Consider the following 22,726-nt stretch of genomic DNA (forward strand, 5'->3'; position numbering starts at 1 on the left):
TGCTATCATATAGTACTATTCTGTGTTTAGGTGACCTACAAATTTGCAAAGCACTAAAATCGTATATGTTCCTCCTTATCTCATAATCATAATTTTAGATTAATTGAAAAAACAATCATTACCATCATTTATGTTTTGTTATTTATATTTTTTTCTAATTGTATGCAAATTTAGCACTATAATATGATTATTTGTTATTATAAGTTGATTCAAACACATTACTTTTCCTCACATGTATGTGTTTTAAGACATGCCTTAAAAATGCCTAGTACTTTTCATTGTATTGTTTAGATTATGAGATGTATAATAACAAAAAACTTGGCATGGTAACCGTTTAGGACATCCAATGCATGAATCAACTAATTCATAACGGAAAAACAACATATACTTTAATTATAGTTTGATTCGTTGGAGAAAATAGTTTGCTTTTCCTTAATGATCTTATTCATTTCAAAAATTTAATCCTATATACATTATTTAGGGCAATATTTAGTATAACCCATATGCTTCACTTGCAATTAGCAATTAACACGGCACAAGCCAAATATATCAACGCAGCAAAACAACTTTACAAAAGGATCAAGAGGAAGAAAAGGGTCAAACTGCATGACAGCCTCACCCCACAAAACAAAAATCATGCCCCCTTTTTTTCCATTATGAAAGCTACTAGCACATCCAAGGCAAGCCCCTGCCAGCCAAGGCCTTGTTGCCCTTGGCCGCAGCCCGGGGCGACAACTTCATTTGTCCTCTCATCTCCTTGCACACCATCTCCAGTTCCGCCACCCGGCCCTGCATCCGTCGTAGGTTCAGCCTCAGCACCTCCTTTTCCTTCTCGTCGTCCAGCACGACCCGCTTCGGTGTAGGCGATGACAAGGGATTCTTGAGTGCATCGGGTGGCCGCTGCAAGGACAATGCTTGCACGGCGATCCTCGGCGGGATCCGCCGGTTCCTCGCCAGGTCCTTGCACGCCTCGAGGGTCAGTTTCTCGTAGTTGAGGCACCGGCATAGTGTCGCGCGCTCCTCAACGGTCAGCTCGGCATGAGACTGCATAGATTCACAAAAGGCACACGCATTATACTCTTTCCACCGCATAATATAACCATGAATCAGTTTTTCAATAAGCTGCATTTTTGTATTTATTTTTAATTTTTTTCATCTTAGTGCGTCATCCAAAAACTGAAAAATAGCAGTCATAAAATGTTTCTAGGTCCTCCATTTAATTTTAGAATAAAGGCGATACATACAACTAAGAGGTTACAAAATTCAGCGGAGTTTCATGAACAGAGCTTTAGAAGCTCCGTACTACAGTAGCTAGCTAGTGCACGGAATGCCGTGGGCGAGAGGGAAACTAAAGCAAAAAAGAACAGACAAAAAGGGCAGGAAGGTGGTTCATTAAAGGAAGAAGACATAAGAAGCAAACCAAAAGCAATCTGGCAGAAGGTATTCTCGAGCAAAAAAAAAAGGCTACTGGCTACCATCACCAGTAATAACACAAATGCGAAATCTCAGTTCTGAAATTATTGAAAATTATTGGAGCTCGGTACAAATAAATGACCTTTCATGTGTCCACATACCCGTATTAACAATAGTCGGACAGTAGAAAAAAAATAATCCAATCAAACCCCTCCTATCGTCCCTATATGTTCGGGTTGTTCACGAACACACATATTCATTTTAAATATGAGGAGGATATGAGGGTCCTCCACATAGGACGCGACCCCATCCCGAATCACTTGTTTCTTTCTTTTATTTATTTATTTTTCTTTCTTTTCATCAATCACGTGCAAATGATCGAACATATGAGGAAGAAAATAAAAAGTGTGGATGCGCGAACGGATAAATAGGAAACATATGAGGAAGAAAATAAAAAGTATGGCCGCAGGCGTTTGAGGGTCCGAATTTGCAAGTTGTGGCTCAAGATGCTCTAATGCATGAGGGAAAACAAAAAAACGTCACTTCAAGCAGAGCAAAATGCTGCCAAACATGTGTTGTAACTTGCTGAAAGCAGAGGCAAAGTTCAGAGATGTTGCAGGTGCTCTTTCTCTGAAGCAAGTGCATTTGTTCAGACAGAGATGAGATTTTCAGCATGTAAAATGGATTGACAGGCAGGGTGACTGAATGCACCAGAGGATAAGACGTGATTGGATAATAAAGCGGACGACAGGGGTAGTTAGTGTGGTCTCTGGTGACAGTGTTTCGAGATCTAATCTGATGGACCAAAAAGGGCTAAAGGCATCGCAGCAGCGCAAAGAAATTGCTTCCATACTCCATGACACAAAAGTTCTCAACAGTCCACCTGTCTGTCCATCACTATCAACCCATGGTGGTGTGATGATAGTGCTACCAACCTCTATTCCGCCGCTTTGCATAAGGCATCATTGCAAAAAAATGTGGTGTAAAATAGGAGTAGATGATTATGACTGGTCTAATTAAAATGATACTCCCTTCTATCCGTATTAATTAATTTTCGTAGCATGTGTACAATGTAAAAGTATTGGGGTTTTGCTAGGAGGAATCATAATTTTTATATCGAAGTACGCCCTACAACTTTGTACCAAATTGCCGTCAATTAATATGGATCGAAGGATGCATGATTTTCATCAAAATAAAGCTAGTACAAGAAAATCTAGGTTAACTAATTAGATGTAGACACATAAAATAGAATGTTAGGTTTGTCATTATCCATTTTACAGTTATATATTTTTCTGCTGCATTTTGGAGATTGCACTTGTATTCGGTAGCTAAAACATATGCTTTTCGGTTCTAAGTGAAGATTATCATCATGACCTCTTTCTGGCAAAATTTGAAAAATAAATCATCGTGGGCTCATAATAAATTGAAAAAAAAAATGTGCACAGTGCCAGGTGAAAATCTAGGTGACCTTTGCCGTCTCTCACCAGTCACCACCATGGAGTATCATGGCAGAGAATGTTTTACTGCAATATTTATGATTGGCCTATCATTAGCTAGAGCTCAGCTTCATCCAACTTTTTAACCTCCGGGTAATCATCATGAGCAAGTATGATCCGAAATAGTTTTTTCTTGAGAAATCGGTTTCAAATATGAATTGCCCAAATTTGAAATATGAATCGAATTTTCTCCAAATACAGCCGAATTTTTTTAAAAAAAAAACTGAAGAAACGGCTCTTACCTCGAGGTAGATGTCCAGTGCTCTGTACACGCCGTCGTAGCAGTCCCTGGCGGAGTCCGGCAGGCTCTCGGCGACGGCGAGGAACCGGGACACCCGCAGCCCCTGGTCCGGCGAGATCTCCGCCAGGTACTTGTCCACCAGCCTCCCCGCCTTCCTCATCCTCTGCGACGACGACGGCGAGCCAGCCTCCTCGACGGAGCTCACGAACACCCTGACGAGCCGCATGACCAGGCTCACGTCGTACACGCCGCCTCCGTCGCCGGACACGAGGAGGTCGTCGAGCGTGGCCTGGTCCAGCATCCGCCCCACCAGCGTCTCCAGCTTGCGCCGGCACTCCCTGCTCAGCCCCGCCGCCGACACGGTCCGCAGAGCCGAGAACAGGCCACGGCAGGAGAACGCCCCGCCGCCGCCGGCCAGCGCCACGCCGTGCACGGCCGTGTCGGCGAGACCGGCGAGGATGCTGCCGCCCGAGTCGTTGGCCTTGCGGAGCGTGGCGGTGCGGCGGAGGTAGTGCAGCAGGAACCGCGTCAGCGTCAGGTTCTTGTTGTCGGCGCCGTGGCAGCCGAGCACCTTCATGGCCTTCTCGAGGGTCGGCGGGGACAGCGACGCCACGTCGTCGAACCACCACTCCCTGCCGCCGCTCAGGCATGACGGCTTCACCGACTCCGGCGTCTTGGCGGCGGACGACGGTCTGCCGCCGACCGTCTCCTGCGACGACGACGAGCACGTCGACGATGATGAGCAGTTGGACTTGGGCGTCTCCGCGCCCGCGTCGGTCCTGGAGAACAGAGCGGAGAGCAGCTTCTCTTGGAGCCCCGAGGCGTAGGCGGCAAAGGACTCGCAGCTCTTGACGGCGGCGAGCACGTCGGCCCACGTCCAGTAGCAGAGCCCGTCGTCCACGAAGGCCTCCGCCTGTGCGAGGAGGTTGCCGGCGCGCACCTCCTCCGTCATCTCCAGGAACGCCGCGGCGCAGTGCAGGAGCGGGACGTCGGCGGGTCGGAGCGGCGGGAGGCGGCCATCGCCGTAGCAGAACCGGGCCACGAGCTCGAACCCCTCGCCACCTCCCGGGAAGCCGTCGAGCTCAATGGACACCAACGCCTCTTTTCTTCCCCTGCCTTTTGCCTTCTTCTCCCGCGCCGCCATTGCTCTCAACCTCCCGGAGAAGGCGCACACGACGCTCTGTTAACCAACCAACCAATCAGTCAAACAAGCTGCAACAGTCAGAATTTCCGGCAATCGAGAAACATCATGCTTTCTTGATCGATCCGAGGCAGACAGATAGATGCCTACCTGGTGGAGAAGCAGCGTGTGGCGGCCATTGACGCGCACCTTGAGGTCGCAGGCCTCGTCCATGGTTCTCGAGGTGGGAGACAACAAACCAACAACGGAAGCAATGGACGTTGCACCCGGAGAAGCGATGCGAAGCGGTGGCGGTATAATATGTCTGGGGAGGCGAGAGGCGAGAAGATTTGCTCGCTCAGTTGAGCTGCGAGTCACAGGCACACAGTGCACTCGTCCGGCTTAAAGTAGACAAGTTATGGTTCAGAGTGTTGAGCGGCAGTCCGGCATGTGCATGTGTCCCAGTGGAAGGAGGGGGAAATCTATGGCGGAGCGGAGCGGCTCATGCATGATTCGATTCCCAGGAAGAAAACAAATCGGCGTTTTGGCCTTGGTAGGCTCCGGGTTCTCTGAACTCTTTATAGTGCCGGTGTTGGCCGGGCTCGTCAGAGATCACAGCGGTGGTGATTCAGATGGTAACTGATTGAGGTGGAAAGAGGAGCTTGCTCTGCTGCGAATCCAACAGAGCAGCGGCGCTGTGTGGGCTCAACTTCACCACTGTTTCAGAGAGATGCTGCTTCACATACTATAATTTTCAGAACCTGCATACATGGTCGACTGATGACTTTGCCACTGCAGCTTCACATCTGAGCTGATTGCATGCATGCATGCCACAGGATCATCTTCGGCTCTTCCTTCCTTCACCCTCTGGCATCTCTAGAGCCAGTTTCATAATCTTACTACTAATCTGGCCAGACATGCTATGCATGTAACGCTGTTTTTTCAAAACTGAAAAGAAAACATGCAGAGAGAAGCCTGTACTTGGTGGAAAAATAATGAGCCTCCATACATAGCATGGCACACGTACTCGGTATTAAACTCGCCCGTGAGCGCGGTTTTGTCATGATCCAATCATCCAATGCAACTGCCGATTTATGCCTGGTTCGTCTCATCGGTGACTCAGATTATCCGAGATCTCGGAACCGTCGCCTGTACTCCACATATAAGAAATGCAGATTTATCACCACATTACATTACATTGCACGAACGACTTTGTTAGCTAGCTAGCCGCATTTCATGACTATAAACTATGTCGGAGCCCAGCCAGTGTGTGATTGATGGTACCAAAAGGGGAGGGTGAGTTGGAGCACGCTATGGCATGGACCATTGCGAGCACCTTTTTGGTGACATGCCAATGGATGATGGAGCCGATCCAAGAACCTTCTTATATGAGTGATGAGGAAGAAACAACATGCAAAACAACAGCAACGGTATATCTTGTTCAGTGCTAACTGAGTTGTCCACCGGCTCCCCGTACCATCAAGTGGCATGAGGGCAACCAAGATCACGCTCCTAGGTTAATTAGCCGATAAGCACACAAAATAGCTAACAAACCAAGCCACAAATCAAATGAACACCGGGGATGTTACCGGACCCGTCTCGAATGCTCGGGCAGGCCGTCCGGACATAGACCAATCACAAAAAATTGACTCAACCGGACCCACGCGAACTCGCCAGGAAATCTGACGGTCCGACGGGCGCGTCGACCGTCGCCGTGGTGTGAACGTCGCGTGGCGCCGCTCCGGCTTGTTGCCTGATATCAAATTCGGCTATTTAAACCGGTCGGTGTCCCCCAACCCTAGCACATCCACCTTCTCTCTCTCTGTCGTCACCCGAGCCTATCGCCTCCTCTCCCGCGCTCTCCGGCGTCGATATGGTTCGCCGTTGTGTCACCACGTACGTGATGCTCACGCAGGAGCACACGATCCAGAACCAAGCGAAGATCCAGGCGAGGCGCGCCGCTCGCATCGCTGCAAGTCTGCCTCCGGATTCGCACGAGAGCCGGAGGAGGAGGAGTTGGCGGAGCCGATGAACATGACCGGTGCGCAGGAGGACGAGGTGGACCAGCCTTCTACGGGCTTCAACTTGGCGGAGGCGGACGCGGAGGTCATCGTTGCGCAAGCCGAGGAGATGGCGGAGCAGCAGGCCATCCTAGAGTCCATCCAAGATGAGCTCGAGGTGTCGGCCAACCGTAAGCTCATCCGGTAGAGGTAGGCGGAGGCCGATGTGCTCGTCGACGAGTTCGAGGCGGAGATAGCATTGGAGGAGGCCAGAGGAGAGCAGTCGGAGACAGCAAAGCTACAGCTGCCGCCCATGTATCCGTCGGAGGGCACGGAGATAGTCGGAATCTCTCACGAGGGGTAGTAGTTAGGTATCAAGGTAGTGCCTAGGTTTTCTCGTTTGTATGATTTTGTATGAATTTGAGAACCCAGTATGACTATATAAGATGTTGAGATGCGGTTTTGTTTATTTGAGACGTGTCTTATCACTCTCCGCAAACACGTCCAGACGCATTCGCTTTTAAGAGCACCCACTGTCGGACATTGCAAATATGACCCCCTAAATGTCCGCGGACGCGCCCGGTCAATGATCGGGCGTGTCCTCTATTTGTCTATCCGCGCAATCACACTCTTCATTTTCTTTCTCATATGTCCGGTCACTTGCACATGATTGATAGACAGAAAGAGATAAAAGAAAAGAAAAGGTGGTCCGGGTTGGGACGGCGTCCTATGTCGTGGACTGACGGGATGCGCCCGGGTGCGTCCGCGAGCCCTCATATCTTACTCATATTTGAGATGAATATGAGGATTCTTGGACCACCCAGTCATACAGGAATGATATTAGAGGTCCGGTTGGATTATTATTTTTTCCTGTCGGATCATTGACCACATGCATTCACGTACGTATGAGGGGTTATTTGAAACGACCGGCTGTAGTGTTCTAAGATCTCCGGCTGTAGACGATGCTCTTAAGATCTCGAATGCTGCGTGCATGCAGATGCCTCCAAGTTTAACCGGCAAGAACAGCAACATCAACTATAGCTTTGCTGCTAGCTCGCTAGCTATTGAATCCATTGACAAGTGACAGCATAACTATAATCCGCTCATGCCATCCGGCCGATAATTAAGAGCATCTCTAGCCCGATTCCCTCTACTATATCATTTTGTGAGCATTGTCCATTGCCGTGATCGTTAAGGAGGACTTTCGATCTAGACAAGGATGACAGTTTGGCCGCGTGTACCTCAATGGAGACAGAGGACAAGGGCCAAGAGAAGATTATGAAAGATTACTTTTCATCCAATACAATCTATCCGAGCAAGTATTTTTGCTGATGATTTCGAAATAGAAATTTATGCAATAGAAATGTTATGCCACATGATCGCACCCAAGAATATTATAAAAATGACGGGTAATGATGACCTCATTGATAGTAGAGTAGCACAAGCAATGTACTATGCTTGTATACCTCCTACCCGTTTGAATCTCTCTATGATGATTCACTGATCAAGAACTAAAGTAGAAGACCCCTCAAACTTATGCACGTGTTCCAAAGTACGCCTTTCGTCCCACGGTATAATACATTTTCGTCCTATATTATGGGAGGGAGGGAGTAGAAATCAGACATCACTTCGATGTTCAGGAAAAAGAGCTTCAAAAAAACTAGAGAAAGAGCCTTGCAACGTGAGTCTAATCTAATTAGACCAACTATGTCAGGATTAAAGCCCGTCTAATTAGGAGTTTAGACTTTAGATCAATTAAACTAAGATCAGGGCATAGCCATGTGGGAGGGATCACATTAGGACTTTGGTGTACCTCTAGCTAGGAGGGTCTCTCAACATGTGAAGAGGTAGAGAGAGGGCACACCAAAAGGAGGAGGACGCCTTTGGTTCAAACCAAGGAGTGGAGGACACTGTCCTTGTCCAATTCGCCCCCCTTTCAAAGAGGGACACTTCACTTTGGGCTGCCCTCTTGAGTTAGCACACTAAGAGAGACTTCTTTCACAAACAAAATCTCAGATTATCTATACGTTTTCAGAATTAATTTTAAAACCTTACGAAAAAATTATATATACATGTAAACTTTTCCGAAACCATATTATATCTTTCCGGAATTCTCAAAATCATTCCAGGACCAACCTTGGTGCATGGCATGATGGACCCGGCCGCAGCATGCGACGTCAAACAGTCACCCTCCCCGGTTCTCTGAACTTTGTATAGTGTTGGCCTCTGCATCTGAGGTTAATCAGAGTTGTAGTTGATTGAGGGGAAAGAGGACGCCCTGCCTTCTGAAGGCACCAGAGCAAGCAAACAAAATGTTACCCCTTGCTTTGTTGTCAATCCAACAGAACAGTGGCACTGTGTGGTCTGAACTTTAACACTGTGCACAAGGATGCTTCACACGTAATTTCAGAATCCGCATCGGTCGATGGACGACTTTGCCACTGCAGCTTCGCATCTGAACAATGCATGCCACAGGATCATCTTCGGCTCTTCCTTCCTTCACCCTCTCTCATCTCTTGCACTGTTACCTCTCCAGCTCATAATGTTACTAATCTGGCCAGACATGCTATGCATGCAAAGCTGTTCAAAACTGAAAAAGAAAACAGGCCTAGAGAAACCTGTACTGCGAGAAACAAATGAGGAGGACAGCATGGCACATGTACTACTGCGTATTCAACTTTGCCCGTGAGTGTTGTTTTGTTTTGTCATGACCCAATCATCCAATGCAACTGCCCGGTCTCCATTCCAGTCCAAAACACAAATTATGCCTCGTTTGTCACATCGGCTACTCAGATTATCCGAGATCTTGGAACTGTCTCCTATCCTCCCCGTTTAAGAAATGCAGATTTATCACCGGATTACATTACACGATCGACTTTGTTAGCTTGCTAGCCACATTTTAGAGTCCTAGATCATTTGGGAGCCCAAAGTGTGATTGATGGTACCAAAAGACGAGGATGAGTGGCATGGACCATTTGCAAACAGCTTTTTGGTGGCATGCCAATGGATGTAGCCGATCGGAGAACCTTCAGATATATACGAGGAAGAAACATTTAACATGCAAAAACAAAGACTAAGGGACAAATCAGTGGAAGAAGTTGATAGGAGTTCAGAGGGCTAATCAAGAAGAATGCTAGTACCATGCATGATACCAATATGAAGATAATGCTGCGTGCACGCGTGCAGATGCCTCCAAAGCTCGGCAGGAACAAGATTCGGCTATATTACTAGTGCTGCTAGCTAGTACTCCTACTAGCTACGTATGGGATCCAACCACGACTCACAGCTGACAGCATGTATATAGATGTATAGATGCTCTGTTCTTGGTGTTAATTTATTGGACAGCTCGGATATTGTGGGCTGTGTAAATACCACTATCGACTACATCTGCTACGGTTGGTGGTTAATTTTTAGACACTCTCTCCGTAAGGAAATACTTGTCCTAGAGATGAATATATTTAGACTTATTTTAATTGTAGATACATTCATTATATGTATTTTTAGGACAAGTATTTCCGGACGGAGGGAGTACTATTTGGCGTTGTGTAAAAGCAACTCTAACATACCTTGTAAAATCTCGATCCTTTGCGGTTTCACGAAGATCTCGTTTACGGATCGAAAATGAGCGCGGTCTAACAGAAACCGTAAATGAAACTGCATAATTTGAAAATATAGTTTTACGGAAAGTTCATACTACATACTACATACTATATCAGTGCGATCTCAGTCCTCATCGCCGGAGCTGCAGAGATCGATGTACATCGCCCTCTGCTCCTTGGTGGCGAGGTTGGCCTCGACCGCCTGCGCCACTGGAGGTCTTCGATTTCCTCGTCGTGGCGCCGGCGCTCTGCCTCCTCGTGCAAGCTGCCCTCGGCAATGGCGGCCGCAACCGCATCCACGTCGGCGACAAAGTCCTCCGACCCGACGACTCCGCGGAAGCCGAGCTCCTCGGGTTCCTCCTTGACGGCGACGACGTCCTCCGGCTCCTCCGACCATTGCCTCTTCACAGGGAGAGGGCGCGCGGAAGAGGAGGAGCTACCAGCGTAGGACGAGCCCGCGGCGACATGCCAACGGTCGTACTCCTCCGTCTCCCGGACGAGGGAGCTCGCCGGCGGCGACATGCCGCGGTTGGTCCACCTCCGGACCCCGCGCTTCCTCGCGGCGTCCGATTGGACGCGCCGCTCACGCTCCGGGTCGCTTCCGCCGCCGGATCTGCTACCGGAGCCGCGTCCGGAGCTCCACATTACGGCTGGAGGCGGGGGAGGTGGTCGCCGGCGGCGAGAAATGTGGACAATGGGTGGAGAATCGCGGGGGATAGGGTTTCGACCCACAAATGTGCCGCGGAAGCGTAGATATAGTGGTTGGGGTGTGCGTTTTGCGGGCCGCGACAAAATTTTTTTACAGACCGAGCGACTATGCGGTCTCTGTTCTGACCAGAAAAATGGGCCTAACCCGCATACTTGCCGGACTTTTACGGGTTTGTCTCTTTTGCGAGGTTTGCTAGAGTTGCTCTAACCCGATGGACAAAGGTCATCAGCAGGCGCTTGGAATCGGAGAGGACGAATGTTCGCTTGGCTGCACACTGAGTATCAACTGGTTACTGGTAGTTGATAGGTGACGACGATTCCCCGGTCGCCGCGCCGATCGTGGTTACTGGTTCGTAGGTGACGACGATTCCCCCGGTCGGTCGGGCAGGCAGGCTCACGGGTGTTCGGTATATCGAACCTCGGTGTGCAAACAGAAAAGAAATGAAGACAGTACCACGGCGTCACATATGTTAGTCTCGTTTTAGAGGTTTGGTGCGACGCTTATTCCTCCTCTCATCAGTCATCACACATACACATGCGTGCACAGAACAAAAATTCTCATAACATTACCAAATACTTCCTTCGTCCGGAAATACTTGTCCTAGAGTTGAATGTATCTAGACTTATTTTAGTTATAGATACATCCATTGTATACATTTTTAGGACAAATATTTAGGAGGGAGTAGTTAATAAGATCTCAATTCGGAAGATTTCTCTACGTTCAAATTCTCAAACATATTTTGCCACCGGTTAATGGTGTTTTCACGGTTAACTTTGCTGCGACAATATCTTTTGAAGTATACCACGTGTTGATAGATTTCAATGCATTTTTTGTGGTGTTGATAATTGTCAGATTAATATTGCTTTCTCAGTCAAATTGTTGCCAATTAGTTAATAAGTTTTTTTGCCAGAAAACAATTAGTTAATAAGTTGATATTCCAAATGTACTAGACTACTTAATTTATTCGCCGCCCATAGAAATACTTGCATAATAAGTCATCTATGGGTTTTTACCATCTCTTACTTGCTGCTAACATTTCAGTGTTCGCTCTTTAGCCCTACATAAACATTGCACCCCTAATGATATACTCCCTCCGTTCCTAAATTCTTGTCTTAGATTTGTTTAAATATGAATGTATCTAGTCATGTTTTAGTACTTAGATACATCCATTTCTAGACAAACCTAAGACAAGAATTTTTGGACGGAGGGAGTACTACTTTGTGCTAAATTTTCATAATTTCATGGCAACTATTAACTAGTAACAATCAGTGATACCACAAAAGTCTCGTCAAGACAAGTGTGAAAACAAATCACTAATGGGAATAATGGTTTGTTAGATACATCATTCCAACAATCCTCATGTAAAATCATATATATATACCTAAGCAAGGATCCCATTTAAATGTGCATGCAAGCCATCCACATCATCAATCATATGCAACCAATTAAACTTTCACTTTCCAGTTTTCCCAACAGGCAAGCCATCTATATCATCAAGCACCCATGCAACCATTTCATTTTCCACTGCATGCATACCCATCACATCATTAATTTTTATTTTTTAGACAACGGATAATCCATTCCACTTTACACACAAGCTCTCTACTTCATCAAGCACATGCAAATCCTCCACTTCATTTATTTTAATTTTAATTTTTTAAAGAACAAAAATTGAATTGAACATCACAAGGCAATATAACATGTGTCCACCCTTTATTTACCTACAGGTTATATGAATTGCGGCACTATTCTCATATATTCTATAATTTTCTGCAGCAACGCTTGTGGTGTTATCTTGGTAATGTTGATGATATCATCATAACGTGGCAGATTCTTGCATCCATGCATCTCTCTCCCCCTTCTAAAGATTGACATACTAACACCTGCCGCACCATTAGACAACACAAGGGATGGGCCTCACTTGGAATATCGAAAGGAAGAAAGAAAGAAAAGAAAGTGTGATGTGCTTCTACAAACATGACGACCATCCACATATGCGAAGAGTGGGGGTGGCCTCTCCCTCCTCCTCCGACCGCATGAGTCGGTGAAGGAAAGAAGGAGATGCAGCCACAAGAGATACGGTGTATGGGGGCTCGGGGAGGGGGAGAGAGGAGAGAGAAGGGACAAACAAACAGTTTTAACAAGCTCCTTCTCATCTCCTCTTTTCACATGAGAGGTAAGAGTACATAATAGATGTAAGCCGTTGATCTTATTAAATAGTGGTATGATTAACTTTTTACCTTCTTAACTCATATATAAAAAAAAGATAAGAGGGAGCATGTTAAAATTTGCCAAAAAAATAGAATGAGTACCTCATGATTCCTAGGAAGAAAAAAAAATTGCCTCGGTAGGCTCCAATTCTCTCGACTGTTTATAGTGCTGGCCTGGCTCTTCAATCGATAGTAATTCATGAAGGGTAAAAAGGACACCCTGGCTTCTGAATGCACTAGGGCAGGCAAACAAAATGTCACCCCTTGCCTCGTTGTGAACCCAGTGGACGTGGGCTGTTCAGGATCTGCAAAATAAGCACAGTGGACGTACGTGGGCTGTTCAGGATCTGCAATAAGCACAGTGGACGTGGATTGACCGATGACATTGTCACTGCGGCTTCACGTTAGACCATGCATGCAACAAAACTATCTGCCGCTCATGCTGAATTCTTTGTAGTGCTGCTGTTGGCCGACCTCTCCGGTTCAGACTTCAGCACTGTTCAGAGTCTATATGGACGCAATAATCCTAGACCTATGGGCCCTTTACGGGGTCATTACGGACCAGTGGCGGAGCCAGCGCCCGGCCACCTCGGACACTTGCCCAAGCTCGATGGCTGTGAGACAGCTTACATACATGATAAACAGTGGGCAAATTCTACCGTGCGTCTTGGTTTACCCGGGCAACATCCATGCACGTATGATTCTCAAACAAAAGGCTAGATATTTGCCCAGGCTTCACAAAATTTCTGGCTCCGCCACTGTTACGGACCCTTCCTAAATAATCTCAGCCCTCCCTGATTTTCCATCGGGGTGGCCCGTCTCACTCTCCTTTTCTCCAATCACCTGTTGCCATGTCATCATGTAAACAAAATCAGTCCGTAATTGTCTGTATGTGTAGCATTACTGATATGTACGTGGCAGGGGACCGATTGGCGACACAGTCACTGGCTAACTGCAGCCTCACAACACAACGTGCATGCCACACAGCCACAGGGTCACCTTCGGCTCAGCCCTACAGTCTGCACTGTCACATTTCAAAAATTTGAAACGATCTTACATGAATCTTTAGCAAACTTTACAGGGAAACAGTTTCCCACAAGAAGCAGGAGAACTATAATCCAGGGCACCAGGTCATGCTACGTCGTCTGTGCACTGTGCAATAATCTATCTGCACTTTTGCGCCAGTGCAAAAAAAAAAACGTAGAGAAAAAAAAAATGGTTTAAAGCATGACTAGGTAGTACAACAGCCCGTGATCGTGGTGTCATGAGGTCCTGATGAGATTGGTCCAGGTTATCCAACGTTTTTGAGCTACCTCCTCTCCTAGATAGCCCCCTTTCGTGCTCATGCATGGACCGTTCCAAAGCACCATTTTTGGTGACACGTCAGTGGACGTAGCCGATCGAATGAACCTTCACACATGAGCAAGAACCAGCACATACAAGCATGACACTGGTACGTAGATATTTCTCAAGAATTAAAATTTTAAGATATTTCCTTTCTCAAGTGGCTGACCTGATTGATGATTTGTTGTGACGAGATAATTCAAACTAGAGCTAAATTCTATGTTGATCTATTTTAATGATCTTTTCCATTAGTAATTGTCCTTTGTCAAATTAATGTCGCTTGCGCGCATTGTAGTCACTTAAGGAGATCCTGGTCCTACGCTCCCGTCGCCCTCTACCCCGTCTCGACCCGCCCTCCTCCTCCATCCCCCTTTGCCGCCACCGGCAGAGGCCACCGACGTGCTCGGGTGGCGTCGGCACCGGCGGACGTCCCTTTCCCGCGTGCTTGGAGGTGGAGTTGGGGCTCCCTCCTGCCCAGCGGCGGTGCTGCTCGGCTGGCAGCGATCTGGCTCGACGGCGGGGTCCCATGGACCTCGAGTGCCCTTGTCGCGGCGGCGTGGTCGTGGGGTGCGGGGCGGCGCGGTGTGCGGCTGGCCGACGACACCCGCTCGCCCTAGATACAGGCATGACGCGGTTCCCTGGTGGTGCGGCGAGGCGGCTGTGGCTGCGGTGGTGATGGCTCCAGCGACCGACGTGCTGTAGCGTAGCAGCTGGGACTGTGCGGACCCGTTGCGGTCCGGCCGGGCTTGTGGTGGTCTGGCAGGTCCCTATCGTTACGTTCGGTCGGCTCCGTGCAACGGTGGAGGTTGATTCCTCCCGTCGGCTGCGTTGCGGTTGCCCCCGAGTCCGGTATCTCCTCGTCCTCCCTTCAGGTCTCGTGGTGGTGGCCTCAGTGAGACGGTGAAGTTGGTGCGATGATCGTGGTGGCATATGTTGCTGGGCGGGGCGGGAGAAATCCCTGGCGGCTCGTCCAGCACCGGCACGGCTGCGCCTGTGGGCGCCACCGGACCTTTCCGAGGGGCGTCGGTGATACCCCTTCCCCACTGCCATCCGCGTACCGGGCAAAACCCTAGGACTTGTCCGGACAGCAGCGGCGTCGTTGTCGCATTCCTTTCTGAAGGCATTGCTTCGTATGCGAGGCTTCGGAGTGCGATGGTACTTCTTCGAAGGGTGCAACGGTCGTCGGCCATCTTTGCTTAGTTGAGTTGTCAGTGTTGGCATTTGTTTCTCTTCTTTTTTTTTGGGTATATTTTTTATGTGGCCCCAGCGGGCTGGTTGTGTCGGTTGCTTGCCGTATAATATGAAACGGATGAAACCCTTTTTCATCATTATAGTCACTTAATGGCCATGTCATTATAACTTGGTCATTACATTACTAAACGTCACTCCCCGCACATGCATATAAGGATTACATGATAGGACTTGCTTTTATTATCTCTTACTTGTTGCTAAAAATTGAACGGTCACTCTCTAGCCCTACATAAACTTTGCATTCCCTAAAAGAGCATATTGCCAGAGATCCGAACCTGAAGCTGTTCAATTCTTTAGTTAATTGTTTCTGATCGGGCATGTACCACTTCGTCTGGATCGAACGGCTCACATGACTCATGGACAAGTCATCTCACCTGGACCGTCCGATCTAAATGTTTCATTGTTAGTAGGATCGCTTCTCACCGTAACTTAGCTAGCGCGGTAACTTTTGGACCTATATAAGGCCGGGGTGTGGCTGTGAGTTATTCTATCATTTGCTATTTGCCTCAAGGCTGAGAATATACTCTATACTCCCTCCGTTCCTAAATATAAGTCTTTTTAAAGATTTCAATAAATGACTACATACGGAGCAAAATGAATGAATCTATATTCTAAAGTATGTCAATATACATCCGTATGTAGTCTTCTAGTGAAACGTCTTAAAAGACTTATATTTATGAACGGAGGGAGTAGATGTTATATATCGATAAGATGGCCATCTTGATTTGGCTGAAACCCTAGATATTTCTTCCCTAATTTCATTCAAATTTGTCCTAGATCCTACAGAATCGTCTCGGGTCTTGATAAATTGGTATCAGTAGCCAATGTTCCTTGGCAGCTTGTTCCGTGGTGATTTTTCTCTAGATCAAGCTTTTCCACACTTATCTGTGAACGTTTTTGTTGAGTTCTTCGGCGACGTGGGTGGCGAGGTTGAAGGTTGCAGTAGATGTTGGTGAAAGATCACACGTAGATCAATAGAGCATAACGGTTGTTCAAGAACACTTGTCGTCCTGTAAAATTATGTGTCTAGCACTGATCCATGTGTCAGGACGGTATCGATCAAGATCGGCGGACGGATCTGAAGAGCAAGGACGGGTTGCTGGAGAAATCCAGTGGTAAAATTCCTCACCAATTCTTCAGATCAAGGCGATGGGAAGAAGGAGCAAGAGCATCGACGAAGGCGGTCTGCAAGATCTTCTCGCTCTGAAGGAAGAATTCTTTGGTGTCCAAAAGGAAAGTGCTCTGGAAAAGATGGATGTTTACTTTGGCAACGCCATAATTTTATTGTGGCAACTATTAACTGCTAACACGCAACCACGGTACCATGACACTCCTTGTCGAGAAGAAGTCGCGGTCGAATATGGGTCACTAATTGGAATAACTGCTGGCGCGATAAATCGTTTCCAAGTTTTGGATTTAACAAATAATATTGATGATTAATGTAGGATGAGTGTCATATCTATGTATGTATTCATGGCTCTCTCCCCTAAAGAAAATTCCTACGAGTGCCCGCCCTTAACATATAAGATAACATAAGGAACGAACAGAGAAAGAAAGAAAGAAAGAAAGAAAGAAAGAAAGAAAGAAAGAAAGAAGAGAAAATGTGATACATATCTAGAAACATGATGTCGAATGTCTAAAGAGGCGTGGAGGGGGGACGAGCCCATCTCCCTACTCCTCCAGCCGGATGAGGCGGTAAAGGCAAGAGGGAGACATTGAAATGGAATTCCCTTTGCATTGGCTAGTTTGTTGAACTTTTGTGTAATGAGTCAACTTGTAGATACTTTGTCTACTTTTCTAAATGAAAATTCCATGGCCCTGCCGGTTTCACGAGGAAAAAGAAGAGCTCAACGAGAGAAAGAACCGAAGAGAATGAGTACCCCGTGATTCCTAGAAAAGAAGCAACGAGTTTGGGTCCCGGTAGGCTCCATGTTCTCTGAACTCTCTATAGTGCAGATGTTGGTCTCTTCGGTTCAGAGTAGTAATTCATGAATGGCAAAAAGGAGACCCGGCTTCTTAATGCACTAGAGCAAGCAAACAGAATGTCACCCACATTGGACCGTTGAATCCTGTTTTTTGAAAGTTTGAATCCAGAGGATGATCTTAGTCGACCAGGGGAGGAACTGTGTGGGTTGATCGTTAGTGCTGCTCATGGTTCTGCAATCACAACAGTGGGCGCGTGCAGGGACTGATTGCCGACATTGTCACTGCAGCCTCACATAGGAACATGCATGCATGCCACCAAAATGTTCATCGGCTCATCATTCATATTATCGTATTAAAATTAATCCGAGACGCACAGTCGATCTACCGAGGACCAAATAATCAGATAAACACGGCATCAAGGTTTGTTAACAAGGTTGACCGATTTGGCTACATCTCCAGAGCCTAACTACGGACGCTCATTCGCGTGACATCGTCACAATACCGCACCCCGGTCATCCAGGCACCGACACATTGCCGCCGGTTCCCCTTGCGTACGGGTGCTAGTTCTAACAACTCACACCAAGTTGATCCCTGTTTTTTCCTCGTCAGATGAGAATTGGTAGAACCATAAAATTAATCCAGACATGCTAAAAAAATCTGTACTTGAAAAAACCAAGCCTAGAGAAAACTACACGTATTCAAAATACGGCTAGTGAACAAGTAGGACAGCACGACAAATGTACATGAGTACGCCATTCTCTGCATTTAAGTTGCCCGTGATTGTGGTCTTGTCATGATCAGTAGTCCAAGAACCAAATCATGCCAGGTTTGTCACATAGGTGACTTAGATTATTCATGATCTTGGAACTGTCTCCTCTCCTCCCCAATTAAAGAAATGCAGAATTTCACCGGATCACACGGTTGTTAGCTACCTAGCCATATTTTATGCCTAAATTATTCTGGGACATAAAGCGTTGCAAACATCTTTTCGGGGACATGCCAATGGATGTAGCCGATCGAAGAACCTTCAGCTACGAGGAAGAAACAGCATGCAAAACAGACATCACCTATCGATCTTTAAGGTTGAGAGCTGAGCTGTCCAGACCCACTCCCCATTACAGGTAAGCAAATGAGCATCAGAGCATGGAAAGATCTGTGCCACGAGATTGATTTCCAAGTTGGGAGGTTGATGGCCACTAATTAGCCGGTAAGTAATCACACAAGAGCTACTACCAAACTACAACTAACTAGGGGACAAATCAATTGAAGTGTTGACAGAAGTTCAGAGTGCTAACTAATTAAGAGGAACATCATTCCCATCCACACAAGTGGGCATGCAAATGCGGCCAACAAGTTCAGAGGACAAGCACAACAACATGCTGCAGCTACAGTAGTACTGCATGCTGCTGGCTAGCTATAGAATGGAATCCATCGACAACCTGTGTGCAGCAGCAGCAGCAGAAACTTGAATATCGTGTGCTGTGCTGTTTTGTGCCTAAATACCGCCGTCAGTTGAGCTACATCCGCCGTGGTTATGGTGTGGAAGTTGCAGCATCTATGAACTGGAAGGATATATAGAGAGTTATAGCAGCGGTTGGTGAGACAAAACCTGGCCCTAATTCAACTTTTAACGACCCTGCTAGACCTAGCTGCTGAAAAATGTAATCCGAAGAGAGCCCAAATACAACGCGCGCGTTGTGCTTTAAATCAGTCGCCCAATTTGTCAAACACATGCTATGCTAGTATCTGTTATATCGGCGATACTCTGCTACTAATTGTAGCTGGCAGTAGTTTAAACGCTGATTATTCATGCATTGACGTTGCTCTGGTCTTGGGCAGGTATCCACATTTCGCGGCAAATTGCTGGATCACGGGGCAGGATTGAGACAAACTGAGCGTACGTGTAGGTTTCGCCGCTGGCCGAACTTGGAAACGGAGACGACGGACGAACGATGGCCTGGCTCCACTCACCAACTGAGTGAGTCTGGGACGGGACGGACCAGCTGTGTCGGGTGACGACGGCGATACCCTCGGCGCCACGGCACTATGCTCGATCGGCGGTCAGGTGGGCGCCCACGGGTTGTCTCGTCCGTTCGGCCGGTAACGCATCACCTCGAACTTCAATCAGTAGTTTTTTTTTATAACACAATACAAACGGAATCGTTTATATATATACACATACGCATATCTTATAGGGTATCTTTGAGAGACACTTTGAACCAACTCCGACCAGTAGTAGAAGGAATGAAACTTGCAAAAACGTGATGGGCATGTCAGCGCTACACACATTCATTAAACATGGCCACCGACACCCAAACAATACAGTGCTTTCTTTTGTCACAACGTTCATGAATGTCATTTCATGATGAATTTTGTAAGCACTCAAAACATATATTAGAGTTCGTCAAAAAAAAGATTTTTTTGAATTTGTTTTCCTTTCTTTGAGATTTTAAACAGAGGATGACTTTTATCAAGATTACCCCTAAAAAATAGTGACCGTGATTCTTGCAATGTTTCTGAACAGCTCGATACCTACTGTTGAGTAAATAGATAATTTTTCAAGTAGATTAATCCATGAAATAATTACTAACATGGCATTGACTAGGTTCATGACATACTGATCACGAAGTATACTAGCAAGTACTACGCATATAGCAAAAACATCTACGCATATAGGCAGTACTACTAGTGCAGACAGAAACAAGAGAGAGATAAACATATCATACCCTTCGATCAGCCAATTGGCCGTAGCAGCAGCGGTGGCGGCGGCAGCATCCTCTGCCGCCTTCTTCTCGGCTTCGGCCTTCTCGCGGACGAGACGGTCAGCTTCGCTTGGTGAAGACATGGCGATGACGAGGGCGACGCGGACGTAGACGAAGCAGACGGACGGAGGCGAGCAGTCGCGTGATCGCTCCCCAAAAACCTAATTGCCCCTCTCCCGTACAGGAACCGGAGAGGCGGGGTTTCGGAGGCCTGCTCTCCCGTCGACCGTGTACGCGGTAAACGGGACGGAGTCGTCAGCGGCAGCAGCAGCAAAAGGAACGAACGCGTGAGGCAGATGTGATCTGATTCTCGTGACGGCTAGGGTAGGCGATAACCTGCTTATAAAGGCGGCTGGGTGAAGAGACGTGGGCCGAACCCACGTCCGAGTCGGTAACAGCCCACAATCCGACGTCTCGGATCATGCCGTGTCCGTTACGTATTCTTCGTTCCTGACCGACAAAAAATAAGCACGTAGGTATGAGCTCGGCTCATTCCCGCAACCCGCGACGCGTCGTGACGAGACGTGGCGAGGCGGGCGGCGGAGGAGGAGTGCGTGAGGGCACCTTCTCTTCTCACTCTCCAATAGCATGTGGAAGAGAAACCCTTATAAAGGGGTCCAACTTCTCCTCCACTAGCGGGGTGGGACTAAACTTCCCACCACCTTGTCATGCCTCCACCTACATGGGCCCTTGGAGATTTTTCTGAAATTCTCTAATGGGCCTAAAGCCCACTACCAATTTCAACAACCCCCCACCAGATCTCAAGGGTACATCGTGTTCCCTCGTTCCAATCACTGTTTTAATATACCAGCATTTCAGTGAAGACCTGTTAAGGTTGAGCTTCACCTAGAGCAAGCAGCTACACTCCTTTACAACTGAACAATGGACTATGCCTTGAATTGTCAGTTTGGCGTAAAGGAGCTTCACCACAAGTCTTACTAGTACTAGGCTGCCGAAGGTGACCCCTCGGGTGGAGCATATTAGTCACACTCCTGGCCTATTCATGAGTTTACTAGAGATCACCCAAATCTCATAGACTGTGACCAACAGTCAAGCTCATATAGGTGTGTTCCTCCAAAGATCGCTCTGTAGGACAACATCTTGCTTACATATAAGCTTTAGAACACATTAAGACAGTAGTCATCCTACCATACGGTATTTGAGAGTATTGCATCTTCAACGGAGTGGGTTAGTAAAGTTACTCTCCTCAGTTACCCACTGGCTTGTTTTCCCAGGTCCTACTTCATGGGATCTCCGATCATATAGGTTGGGTTACTACCATGGCAACTCATGTGGGTCTCATACCCATCTCTCTCGATGCACTATCTATCACAACACGTGATAGCCCTTTAGTAAAGGGATCTGTCAGATTCTTAGCCGTTTGGATGTAATCCAACGCTATCACTCCGGAGTTTCTCAAACGTCTGACAGACTTCAATCTCATTCTTATATGTTTGTTGGACTTCATATTGTCCTTTGAACTCTTCACTTTAACAATAACTGTTTGATTATCGCAGTTCATAAGGATAGCCAGAACCGGCTTCTCAACCACAGGTAAGTCCATCAAAAGATCTCGAAGAAATTCTGCTTCGACACCAGATGTGTCTAATGCTGTTAATTCTGCTTCCATTGTCGATCTCGTTAAGATCGTTTGCTTGCAAGACTTCCAGGAAACAGCACCACCCCCAAGAGTAAACATATACCCAGTGGTGGCCTTCATCTCATCACCATCAGAGATCCAACTCGCATCACTATACCCTTCAAGTACCGATGGGAATCCCGTATAGTGAAGCTCGTGGTTGACAATACCTTTCAAGTAGCGCATAATTCTTTCAAGAGCACGCTAATGAACATCGCCCGGATTTGCAACAAACCGGCTAAGTTTGCTCACAGCAAACGCGATGTCAGGCCTCGTTGCGCTAGCTAGGTACATAAGCGAACCGATAATTTGAGAGAATCTCAATTGATCTATAGTTGTGCCTTTAAACTTTCGAATAAGCACACTAGGATCATATGGTGTTTGAGAAATTTTGCAGTCTGAATATCCAAAGCGACTCAAAATCTTCTCAACATAGTGTTGGGGAACGTCGCATGGGAAACAAAAATTTTCCTACGCGCACGAAGACCTATCATGGTGATGTCCATCTACGAGAGGGGATGAGTGATCTACGTACCCTTGTAGATCGTACAGCAGAAGCGTTAGAGAACGCGATTGATGTAGTGGAACGTCCTCACGTCCCTCGATCCGCCCCGCGAACAATCCCGCGATCAGTCCCACGATCTAGTACCGAACGGACGGCACCTCCGCGTTCAGCACACGTACAGCTCGACGATGATCTCGGCCTTCTTGATCCAGCAAGAGAGACAGAGAGGTAGAAGAGTTCTCCGGCAGCGTGACGGCGCTCCGAAGGTTGGTGATGATCTTGTCTCAGCAGGGCTCCGCCCGAGCTCCGCAGAAACACGATCTAGAGGAAAAACTATGGAGGTATGTGGTCGGGCAGTCGTGAGAAAGTCGTCTCAAATCTGCCCTAAAAGCCCCATATATATAGGAGGAGGGAGGGGGACCTTGCCTTGGGGTCCAAGGGATCCCCAAGGGGTCGGCCGAGCCAGGGGGGAGGACTCTCCCCCCCCCCCCAAACCGAGTCCTACTTGGTT

At 47.3% G+C, this 22,726-nt stretch overlaps 1 protein-coding gene across 1 annotated transcript; it reads right to left on the reverse strand.

The window, feature by feature from the left end:
- Window positions 1–488: 488 nt before the first annotated feature.
- On the reverse strand, window positions 489–4,806 carry LOC123428367 (BTB/POZ domain-containing protein At1g50280-like). Its single transcript, XM_045112566.1, has 3 exons — window positions 4,442–4,806; window positions 3,152–4,330; window positions 489–1,044 (listed from the first exon to the last, which is right to left on the reverse strand). Exons 1-3 carry the CDS (start codon window positions 4,502–4,504, stop codon window positions 667–669), a joined length of 1,620 nt encoding a protein of 539 aa, XP_044968501.1. The 5' UTR covers window positions 4,505–4,806; the 3' UTR covers window positions 489–666.
- Window positions 4,807–22,726: the final 17,920 nt, after the last annotated feature.

The sequence above is a fragment of the Hordeum vulgare genome, chromosome 2H (genome assembly GCF_904849725.1).
Source record: "Hordeum vulgare subsp. vulgare chromosome 2H, MorexV3_pseudomolecules_assembly, whole genome shotgun sequence".
In the NCBI taxonomy this organism is placed as follows: domain Eukaryota; kingdom Viridiplantae; phylum Streptophyta; class Magnoliopsida; order Poales; family Poaceae; genus Hordeum; species Hordeum vulgare.